At 45.6% G+C, this 11,648-nt stretch overlaps 1 protein-coding gene across 3 annotated transcripts; it reads right to left on the bottom strand.

The window, feature by feature from the left end:
* Positions 1–5,269: 5,269 nt before the first annotated feature.
* Positions 5,270–10,524, bottom strand: TRNT1 (tRNA nucleotidyl transferase 1). 3 transcript variants are annotated; one of them, XM_051627418.1, is made up of 8 exons: positions 10,471–10,524; positions 10,259–10,385; positions 9,038–9,231; positions 8,387–8,525; positions 8,045–8,171; positions 7,619–7,812; positions 7,237–7,487; positions 5,270–5,599 (listed from the first exon to the last, which is right to left on the bottom strand). In XM_051627418.1, exons 2-8 carry the CDS (start codon positions 10,383–10,385, stop codon positions 5,345–5,347), a joined length of 1,287 nt encoding a protein of 428 aa, XP_051483378.1. In that variant the 5' UTR covers positions 10,471–10,524; the 3' UTR covers positions 5,270–5,344. The 3 variants fall into 3 exon arrangements, with proteins under 3 accessions (XP_051483378.1, XP_051483377.1, XP_051483379.1); XM_051627417.1 differs by having other exon boundaries at positions 10,467–10,516; XM_051627419.1 differs by having other exon boundaries at positions 5,397–5,489; positions 10,467–10,516.
* Positions 10,525–11,648: the final 1,124 nt, after the last annotated feature.

Here is an 11,648-nt window from a genome sequence, read left to right as displayed (position 1 = left end):
CATCCATGTTACTGTCGTTTCAGGCACAGAGAACCGAAGGTTGAATCTTCAGAATGACAGCAGAGGAGAGGAGGTGGCATGGGACACCAAGGAATCAATCTGATCCACCTGGACAGACTGGAGACTGAACTTTCTCCCTTTCTCTAATTTCAGAAGATGTGTACTGCTGTCAGCTTGCAGTGAAAGAAGGTCGGGGGAAACTAAAATTAGAAATATATAATTTATGCAATATATCTATGATGGTAAGATACCAGTTACCTGCTGCAGAGTATTTTACATAATATAGTTAGAAGTGTTTTTGCTGAGAATCCCTGTTTCTAACTATGTGGAATACTTCAGATTTTGTGCTTGTGCTGTTTCTCAGAGAAGGACCATGGAGGAGGGTACAGGACTGGTGGATCTCTTCTGGCTGACACTGTGTTGGTCGTGGCAAAAGCAGGAGCTTCCTGCTGTGCAGCTGGAGCAGTGCAGTACCTGAGGCCCTTGGAAAGGAACCCATGTGAACTATTTGGTCCCCACAAGTTGTCCCAGCTATTTATTCAATTTGACTTTCGAAATCTTGAATTTTAAACTATTTATACAGCATCTACAGGTCAGTACCAGAACATAAGCTGCATTGTCATTTGCTGTTGAATGTGCTCATCTTTACTTTTCAGCATTATTCTGAAGGTCAGTTTACCAGCACACGTCCAGGGTGCTGTGAGGGACTCTCTTCATACACAACATTGGCAATTTTTCAGTAGTATTTATTTTGACATGGGGACACAACAGCTCTTTGATGAGTATTTTTCTTTTACACTTTCATATCGAAACATACCATCTCACATTATCACCCTTACCTTACAAAGAGTGAAGGTTTCTAAACAGCACAGAAATAAAAGACAGTGCTTTTTAAAAAATTATTTTTAATTGGCTGAAGTGCTGTCTTTGCCACAGAAACTGGGTGCCAAAATTGGGGGGGCTTTTGCCACTGATTTATTGGTGTGGGGTATTTTTGTTTGTTTTTCACTCCTCAGCATGCACTTGGGTGATGGAAGCTGATGATCTTGAAGGTCTTTTCCAACATTAATAATTCTGTGTTTGTGTACAGATAGACTTGGTTTTCTTTTGAAGCTTCATCATTCACTCTCAGTGAGTTGTTGAGAGCTTGTGTTGTTAAATATGACACAAAAGACTCAAGATTGAAGTCATCAGCCACTACTTGCTGGTTCTGCTTCAGAGGTGTGTGGCAGGGGCAGGTGCCTGCAGTGCCAGGCACAGGACAGGCAGCAGGTGGCAGCAGAAAGGTACCCCCCCCCCCCCCCCCCCCCCCCCCCCCCCCATGTGAAAGGCTGTTCAGTGCCGCAGGGGTAGTTGATTGTGCCAGGTGTGTAGAGACGAATGCTTGTGTAACTCAGGTGTAGTTCTGTGAAGCCTTCTACCTCTGTGCTTCTGTGGTAAGTCCTCTCCACAGCCACCTTTAATGCCACGTGATGCTGTGTGCAGTGCTCTGACTTGCCACTGACCCTTGCACAGCAATACTTCTTTGAAGGCAATGCTGAACAGAGGGTGCACGATGGCTCATTGGCTTCCAGAAAACACTCTGGCTTTTGATGGTGTTGCTGTAATAAGCTTTCAAAAGGATGAAATGGTAAGCACTGGTGTGAGAGACTGTGAAACCTGTTGCTGGAGAGCCACTGCAGCTGTACTTGGCTTTCCCCTCACACCCTGCACAGGCAGGCAGACAGACACACACACACACACACACACACACACTCACTGATGGACACACACAGAATTAGCTGTAGGCTTAGTTTATTTTTCCCCTCAGAGATTCCCAGCACCATGTGCTGTCTTGTACCTTCTGCGGTGTGATCACTGGGGCCATGGGGGGGTGGGTTCTGCAAATGATTCTTTTCTCAGCCATCACTGAACTTCACAGGGTTTTTGGCAGAGTCTGTTGGCTTGCCTCAGCTAAAAGGGGCATCACATTGGCAAGGTCTGAACACAAAAATAGGCTTTTTTTTTTTTTTTTTGGTATTGTGTGTGTGTATATATAGTCAAATATAAACGATTATAATGTGAGGTAAGTCGGGATTAAGTTTAGCACTAATTTAATTTTGCTTTTGATGATGCTGTTTAACCTTCTGTGTCATGTTCACTTATTTCCAAGTCCAGGACACACTGCAGGTTGAAAAACCAGTGGGGGGGGCTCAGGTTGCTGTGCAGATGTTGGACCTTGGTGTGGTGAAGCTGGGAGCTTCACCTGTGGAGCCAGGGCTGGGTCTGGACATTGGGCAATAGTTTCTGTGCTTCTTTTCTCCGTTTTTTGGAGAGAAAACTGCTAGATTTGGATTGTGGGCAATTATTACTGACAAATATGGGTATCATATCATTTTTGAGAGCTAAATACAAAGGAAATCACATTTTATCATAAGTTCCTATCTTGACTACATTCATTGGGTGGCTTGGAGCTTCAGGCAGTAATTAATCCGATTGACTTCCTGGCTGCTGCCAACAGGGTTGGTTTTCCTCTCTCCCACCATAACCTCTGCCCAGCTGATGGAGATGGAGGAATTGGGTTGGTGTCCCAGCTGTGTCAGGGCTGGTGGAGGGAGGAGGGACAGGAGAGGCACTGCCCTGCACTCAGCAGGTCTTGGCCAGGTTGCAGTTTAGGTAGCACAGAACTGCTCCTCCTCAAGCAGCAGGAGGGTGTCCTACAATCAGAGCCTGTAACATTGCAACTCTTCATATCTTTCCATTGAGTTTTCTAGGTAAGAGTCACACAGGACGCTTGCACACTTGGTCTAAAACATGTTCAACTACTGTTTGTTTTTTTTAATACAGATATTTTTGTATGTGCTGCAACTCATTTTGTTCCTCTCCTTGTTTTTCCACCTGTGTTTAATTGCTTTGTAAATGCTGTGGAAAGGGTAGCACATTCTCTGCTTCAACTCTTCCTCTCTCTGGAGACAACTTTTCAGAACAACCCTGTTGCTTGCAAACATTTGCAAAGAATAAAATTCAGTTTGTTTCAAAACTGAGGTGTGTTTTTTTTCTGATTGTTGGGATGAGAAGAAAATGTTTGAGTTTACTTTGTATTAAACTGATTAGCTGCAAAAGGCTCAGTAGAAAGAGGTCCAGCCTCAAGGCCTGTGGACTCCCTCCCCAGGTTTCAGTAGTTCAATAAATTGCACAAGGAGGCTTCAACTTAATCACATAATTAAATCAAACACCATCATGTTCTTACCAGGTTTGCCTTATTAGCAAACAGTACTTGTTTTGTTCCCTTTACTGTCTTCACAAAGTTCCCCGGTACCTCCAGAATAATTTATTTACGGTAACTTAGAAAATAATAATATTTTTTAAAAAAGAGGCAGCTAGAAAGTTGTCTGTATGAAGGAAGTATAAAATGCTGATTTGTCGTGGCACTGCTCTGGTGTTACTGCCATCAAGTGTTGCAAAATGGTATCTGAGGAAAACAAATTAAATAGTTATTTTATTAGTTCCCATGGTTGTGTAGGAAAACTTCAGCCTGCAGTAAAAGGAAAAAAAAAATGAACAGAAAAAAACCAGAAAGGAAGCAAAGCAAGAAAGAAAAAGAGAAAAAGAAAACAAAGAGAACAGAATGGGGAAGGAAAGGAAGAAGAAATGGAAGATGAGGAAAAAGAAAGAAAAAAGAAAAAGAGAAAGAAAAATAAAAAAGAAAAAAAGCAGAAAGAAAGAAAAAGAGAAGGAAAAAAGAAAAAGAAAAAAGAAAAAAAGAAAAAAGAAAGAAAAAGAGAGAAAAAGAAAGAGGAGAGAAAGAAAAAGAAAAAAAAGAGAAAGAAAAAGAGAAAAAAAAAAGAAAAGAGAGAAAAAGAGAAAGAGGGAAGAGAAAGAGAAAGAGGGAAGAGAAAGAGGGAAGAGAGAGGGAAGAGAAAGAGAAAGAGGGAAGAGAAAGAGGGAAGAGAGAGGGAAGAGAAAGAGAAAGAGGGAAGAGAAAGAGAGAGGGAAGAGAAAGAAAGAGGGAAGAGAAAGGGAAGAGGGAAGAGAAAGGGAAGAGAAAGAAAGGGAAGAGAAAGAGAAAGAGGGAAGAGAAAGAAAGAGGGAAGAGAAAGGGAAGAGAAAGAGGGAAGAGAAAGAAAGAGGGAAGAGAAAGAGAAAGAGGGAAGAGAAAGAGAAAGAGGGAAGAGAAAGAGGGAAGAGAGAAAAAGGGGAGAGAGAGAAAAAGGGGAGAGAGAAAAAGAGGGGAGAGAGAAAAAGAGGGGAGAGAGAAAAAGGGGAGAGAGAGAAAGAAAAAGAGGGAAGAGAAAAAGAGAGAAAAAGAGGAAAGAGAAAGAGGGAAGAGAAAGAAAAAGAGAAAAGAGAAAGAGAAAAAAAAGAAAAAAGAGAAAGAAAAAAAAGAAAAGAAAAAGTAAAAAAGAGAAAGTAAAAAAAAAGAGAAAAAGAGAAAGTAAAAGAGAAAGTAAGAAAAAAGAAAAAAAAAACGAGAAAGAGCAAGACAGAGAGAAAGAGAAGGGAGAGAAAGAGAGAAAGGAAGAAAAAAGAAGAAAGAAAAAAAGAACTGGGAAGAAAAATGAAGGAAAGGAAAAGAAGGAAAGACAAAAGACAAGGAGGAAGGACAATGAAGAAGGAGGAGAGACACAGGGAGTCAGTGACCAGGCCCAGCGGGGAAAGGCAGGGGACCTGGGCCTCCCGGCATTTCACACCCAAAGGTGAAACTTGCCCCAGTTTTTTTATGGATTCAGTTAGTGCTAGAAGAGTGTCTGGAAAACTACTGAAGAGACAAGAAGTTCATGATACTAACTCAGCCAATCATCCCCTTTTAATCTATAACTGATTTTGGAGTTATGGAAAATTAAAATCTTTCTAGATAGAAACTAGAATTGTTTTACAGGATAAGACTTTGGGAACTGCTGGAGTGTTTCAGTCTGGTTTCTAGTTTTAACTACACCAAGAGTTAAGAGTTCATTATTTCCAGACACTTTGTCATTCTCCCAGGCAGAAAAAACTCAAGATTTTATGTAGAGGATATAAACACTTTGTGGTTTTTTGTTTTGTTTTTTTTTTAGGGTTTTTTTTTATGTAACAAAGGCAGAATGAAAAATACCTTCCTGTCACCTCCAGTGCCTCAGAGTCAGAGAAAGCAGTAAATATCACCAAAATACAACAAAAAGAGGTAGAGAACGTAGAAGTTTGCAGATGACATTTTGCAGTACTACAAAATTAAACCTCTCCTTGCAGGAATTACAAACTAGTTGCAGGAGAATCGTGCTGAAAACTTAAACAGGACAGAGGCAACACTGGCTGTGAGTACAGTGGCAAAGTTTACTGACATCTCAGTTACTTCTCAAACAGAGCACACACCATTCGCCACTACTATTCAGTTTCCCAGCTTCTTCAGGCAACTCAGCAGTTCTTCTTTATCCATGTGGTACCCACTCTTCTTCCATTCATCCCTTAACTGCTGTAGTGCTGCTCCAATTTCTTTTCCAGAAGACACACCCATTTTTCTTAAATCATGGCCACTAACAGGGAAAGAAGGAACAGTCCATTGCTGCATTTCTCTGAAAAGATGTTCTTCTCCTTGGTATTTCAGAAGCTCACAGATCCTGGAATTGGTGTTAGCATCCCTAGACTAAAAGACAAGAGAGGATTCACTAGGAAACAGCTCCAACTGCACTCAATGTTGTTTCCATGACATCTCACTAGGCAACATCTGGAACCATGAAATTTAAGATCTCTCCAGCCTCATAAGTTTTAAAACTCAGTCCTGACTTGGACTCTGGGAGATCCTTGGGGACTTCTTGAATTCCAGGTAATATCTGTAACCATTCTCTTCAACCTCCACCTGCAGAGAAACTCTTACCCTTCCCATGGGAGACAGGCTGAGCTGCAGCCTCTTGCCTTCAGTCTCAGGTGCAGCAATAAACGTGCAGAACTTCACCTGACAACCCTGCTGTGGGAGATCCTCCCAGGGTGCTTCCCTGGCAGTGCTCCTCATGGAGAACACACCCAGTGCTCCAGGGACTGCACCAGCTCTCAGTACACCTCTTGAGGAGCCGAATTTCACAAGAAAAGCTGGAGTCTGTTGAGGTCCATGTCTCATGGTCACATGCAGAAGGGGAGATCACCCGAGAGGACAGCAAACTGGCAGTCCCTGGGTGTGTGCACAGGGAACTTCTGCTTCAGGTGACTGAATGTGCCACTTTATAAGGCTTTCAAACCCAGTCAAAACATCACTACAGAACACAAGGTGCTCTGAGCTGCTAACATTTGTTGTTTATTTTAAATAATTTCTTCAAAACTAATGTAAAGTCTCAGTGTTTTGGATGGGAAAGCAAAAAGCTTTTGACTCTCAAGTAGAAATGTCTGCTCTCTATCCTCCTGCAAAAAACTTTACTAAAGGGACAGAGTATTTTTAGACTAAAGTTTCTGCTTTATGTTGCAGAGATATGGCAGGAACTGCTTGTTATCTCTGCTCCCCTCTCCAGAGGAAAAACAAGCAAACCAACCTTCTCCCCCTTAGTTAACTGTAACTGGTATCAATAATACAGAAGGATATTATTCCAGTTACTATGATACTAGACTGGGAGCAATCCCAATCTGACCAATACTTTATGTCAGTTCATCACATCTTTCTAATGAAAATATCAGTCTTAAAACCCTGGCAAAAATTTGCTTAAGACCAGTATACAAATCTGGTAGTGAAATCACAGAATGGTTTGGGTTGGGGGGGGACCTTAAAGATCATTCAGTCCCACCCACTGCCCTGCATGGGCAGGGAGACCTCCCACCAGCCCAGGCTGCTCCAAGCCCCATCCAACCTGCCCTTCAACACTGCCAGGGATGGGGCAGCCACAGCTTCCCTGGGCAACCTGGGCCAGGGTCTCACCACCAGAGATTCTTCAGTCAGTGAAGAATTTCCTCCCAATATCTAAACTAAATCTCCCCTCTTCCAGTTTTAATCCATTCCCTCTTTTCCTCTCACTACAAGTCCTTGTGAAAAGTCCCTCCCCAGCTTTCCCGCAGCCCCTTCAGGCACTGGAAGGTGCTCTAAGGTCTCCCTGGAGCCTTCTCCAGGCTGAACAGCCCCAGCTCCCTCAGCCTGTCTTTATAGGAGAGGTGCTCCAGCCCTCCCATCATCTTTGTGGCTCTTGCTGGACTGTTCAAGGCCTTTTCTTTCCACTAGGAACTGTTATCTCTTCTGCTCTGCAAACCCGGAAATTCAGTTTACTGTTAAGAATAAAACAAAGCAATATGAAATAAACTTACATCCATGATGAAGTCCTGATATGGTCTAAGTGGTTCAGGGCCCCCAGCTTTGGTTAACTCCTGCCGGTGCTTCACCAAAAAAAGGCCAAGGGTTTTTTCATCTTTTGAGATTTTCAACCTCAGATCCAGGTTTGTGACATCATCCTTCCCCCTGAACAACGATGTCAGCACAGTCATTGGCTTTGGACACAGATTTTGAATATTCTTTGTGACTCTGTCAAATTCCTCCAAATTTCCATCAAGTGGTAGTCCTGAAGGGATACACAGGAAAAACATGCAAGGAAGAATGTTAATAAAAAAGGTGGATGTTAACACAGGGGGAACCCCAAAATTTATTGCACCCCTATGCAGGAGTAGGAAAGGAACCTCCCTTTCACTTTACCTATGTACTGGGCAAAATCCAGCTCGTACATAAGTCGAACCAAATGATTTACATGGTTTCCAAGAAGAATTTTTTTCAGTTCCACCCAAATCCTTTCTCCTGATATTCCAGCCAAACCTTTGGCATTTTCTTTAATTGCTTGCAGTGTACTAGGATCATGGTCACCAGGTTTTTCTGCGATTCTTCCATAAAACCTGCCCAAATGAAACCCCGGCATGTTAGGCTGAGAAGCGTTATTCCATGTATTACTGCTATTCAGAGAATGGATGTCATGACAGTACTAAATATTCTGATTTACAATACTAGAGGAAACAATTATATGACAATTACAACCCTTTTTACATCACTGATTTATTTTTGCATGTTTCTGAAAATTTCTACAATGCTTAGTGCATTTCTTTATCTAGAAAAGGCAAAACCTGGTACCTGAAATATCTCAGGATTCGTAAATAATCTTCTTGTATTCTCTCACTTGCCTTTCCTACAAATCTAATTTTCTTGTTTTTCAGGTCTTCATAGCCATTAAAAAAATCATACAGCATCCCATCCAAACCTAGAAAAGAAGAAAAAAAAAAAAATTATGAACAAAGTTGGCACAACTAAACACTCTGCTCTGAAAAGAGAGGAGACAAGTTGTGTGATTTGAGCTGGTTTGTCAGATCATCTCAGGTATTTCTACAGACTTCAGCTGACAGCAGTACGTAAAAAATACTGGTTTAATTTGAACAGTAGTGTATCATCTGAATACTTGCTTTTAAAAGAATTTACCTAAAAACATGGAATTGACAGTCAGGTCCCTCCTTTCAGCATCCTTCTCCCAGTCAGTGGTGAACTCAACCTCTGCATGTCGTCCATCGGTGACAACATCTATTCTAAGAGTAGTAATTTCAAAATTTTCTTCATGGAGCTGAAAATCCCACAGACATCATTACTTTAACACAATCGTCCATACAAATGTACAAGCTGCTTATCTTTTTCAGGCTCGTTAGTGCTCAAGCTGGATACATGCAAATCAACATGTATCATGTTTTTGTACAGAGCAGACAGTCAAGAAACCTTCCTGCAGAAGATGGAATAAGAGGCAGAGGAACGAGCAAGGTAGAAAAGATTTAAGGAATCAGAAGAAGGAAACACTAGGATCAGCTTCCCCACACCATCTGAACGTGTGGGTGGCCTACATGGTCTTTTCTAGTGATGGCAGAGCAGCACAAATGGGTTATGAGGGGTAAAACATGGTAAGTAATTGGATTCTACAAACAAAAAGTAACTGAAAGTCACTCCACACTTCAAAGCAGCGTCTCGTTTCAAGTTCTGGTGTGATATTTTAACAAAGAAGGAGCACACTGCCAGTTTTCTATGGGATACACTGCACATTCACAGACACAGTTAGAAAAGATCCAAGTCAAATCATAAACCCACCCTGGCAGTAATGGTCCCATGTTTTTCTCCTTTGTTGTTTATCAGACGAACACCAGCAGATGTGAACATTTCCTTCATCTCTGCTGGTGTAGCTGTAGTGGCAAAATCTATATCCTGTGGTGTCATTCCACTCAGCAAATCCCTGACAGCACCTCCTGCTATTCTCAGCTCATAGTTCTTCTTCTCAAACAATTCTGGGAAGGGAAAAGCAAATCATAAAGCACTTTCTAAAGTAAAAACCAGAGCACACTGTCAGCCATAACCTACCTTTCCACAAATTAAAGCCACAGATGTAGAAATAACATACTCCAATGTGCAGTAAAGTGGCATGTATGCACCTCACAGCTTCATGCAAAATGCACAAAACAGACACACAGCTGAGCACCTGCATGTGCCTTCTCAGTCATTTCTGCTATATTTTTTTCTGGGTCATTTCTGAAAATCTAAGTTTTAACAGGTTGCTTAGTGACACCGGGGGACTCTGGAACATTTCCAACAGTCAGCTCCCAACAAGGGAAAAGTGCTTAGTTTACTTATGGTAGAGCACAATGAATCCTGAGCCCCAGTTTCTCCAGGAACACCAGCCCACAACGGCTGATGAAGACTGAGCTCCACCACGTCCTCCGAGTCATTTTAAAGCAGCAGTCAGCAGAGCTGGAGCAGCACACACCTGAGGGTGAAACAGCACCCTCCGCACAGGCCACCTGCCCACAGAGGTTGTTTCACAGAATTGTCTTATAGTTTTGGTTGGAAAGGATCTTAAAGTTCATCCAGTGCCACCCCTGCATGGGCAGGGACACCTCCCACCAGCCCAGGCTGCTCCAAGCCCCATCCAACCTGCCCTTCAACACTGCCAGGGATGGGGCAGCCACAGCTTCCCTGGGCAGCCTGGGCCAGGGTCTCACCCCCCTCACAGCCCAGAATTTCTTCCTCACATCTCATCTCAATCTCCCTCTTCCAGTTTTCATCCATCCCCCTGCTCCCATCCCTCCCTGCCCGTGTCCCAAGCCCCTCCCCAGCTTTCCTGCAGCCCCTTCAGGCACTGGAAGGTGCTCTCAGGTCTCCCCGGAGCCTTCTCCTCTCCAGGCCGAACCCCCCAGCCCTCCCAGCAGCTCCGGGCTGCTCCTCCCGCTCCCGGCCCGGCCCCTCGCGCCTCCTCAGGCCGCGACAAGCGGATCCCCGCAGCTCCGGGCACGGACCCCCCGCCCGGGCCCCACTCACCCGCCACGCTGCGCAGCCCCGGCGTGAAGAGCGCCTGGAACTGCGGCGACTGCAGCCTCATGGCGCCCGCCGCCCGGTGCCGCAGCCGCAGCCCGGCCCTGCAGGGCGCGGCCAGCGCAGCCCACATCTGAGGAGACACAGACAGACACACCCGCCGTCAGCCGCCACCCGGGCCCCGTCCCGCCGAGCCCGCACGCCCCGCACTCACCCACCTGCGGCCCCAGGAACCGGCCCCAGGAACCGGCCCCGGCCGCTCGGCCCGGCGCCCGGAGATGAGATCACGGCAAGGCCCGCCCCTTCTCGGGGCGCGGCCCGGCCTGCCTGCCCTGCCTTCCCTTCCCTCCCCTACCTTCCTCCCCTGCCTGCCTGCCCCTCCCCTGCCTGCCAGACCTGCCCTCCCTTCCCTCCCCTGCCCTGCCTGTCCCTCCCCTGCCTTCCCTTCCCTCCCCTGCCCTGCCTGCCCCTGCCTTCCCTCCCCTCCCCTGGCTCCCCCCAGCGCGGCCTGAGGCCGGGGCAGGCAGGGCAGGCAGGGCAGGCGGGCCCGGGCCCCTTCCCGCGGGGCTCCCCGGGTCTCCTCCGAGCCCCCGGCTCTGTCGTTTGGCTGCTCCTCACCCCGCTCCCCCCACGCCCGGGGCTCACGGCTCCCAGAACGGCGCGGCCCTGCTCGTGGCTCAGCGCCAGGGGCACCGGGCGCGCTGCTGCGGAGCCCGCGGGGTCTTCCAGCTGCCCTTGGGTTTGGGTTCCCAGGGGAAGCGCAGACCGGCGGTGCTCCAGCGGTGCCACAGCTGCCGGTTATTTCTTCGCAGTCATGAAACATTCCTACTCGTACGAAGTTATTAAGAGGATTATCAGGCTACGGTATATAATTAACCCTCAGTAAATAAAGTAAAAACCCAGTCTGGGGTAAACTGTGCCCTCCATCCTGCGGTTAAATCTGTAGTTCCCTTTTTCAAGGCCTGCTTGTCTCACTTAATCATCTGCCGTCATTTCTGTAGCACCCATCACGTTTCTGCTCGAGGGCAGTTACAAGAGAAACCCGCAGGGAGATGACCCAGAGGATGTCTGAACAACAGAGCAGGCTCTTCACAGAACTTGGGAGACTCCACAGGTAACCTGGGGTACCTGCCGTGGTTTGGTTTTTTCGTCCTGTTGGGCTTTGTTTGAAGACTGCAAAGGTCCTGCTTTTCAGTCAGCCTTTGCCTTACAGTGGGAAATGCATCTGGAATCTGCTGCTGACCAGTTGCTTGTGAGACAGTAGGATACGTCAGCTCTAAGTAAGAAAATCATTACCCTGTAGAGGCTGTTTGCTACGTGTTGGGTTTCTGCTGTCCTTTAAGGAGCAAACCCTTTACAAAGGGAATACATCCTTTACCTTCTGCTTATTCCTTTT

This window comes from Apus apus, chromosome 9 (genome assembly GCF_020740795.1).
Source record: "Apus apus isolate bApuApu2 chromosome 9, bApuApu2.pri.cur, whole genome shotgun sequence".
In the NCBI taxonomy this organism is placed as follows: Eukaryota; Metazoa; Chordata; class Aves; order Apodiformes; family Apodidae; genus Apus; species Apus apus.
This window is presented reverse-complemented; position numbering and strand designations above follow the sequence as displayed.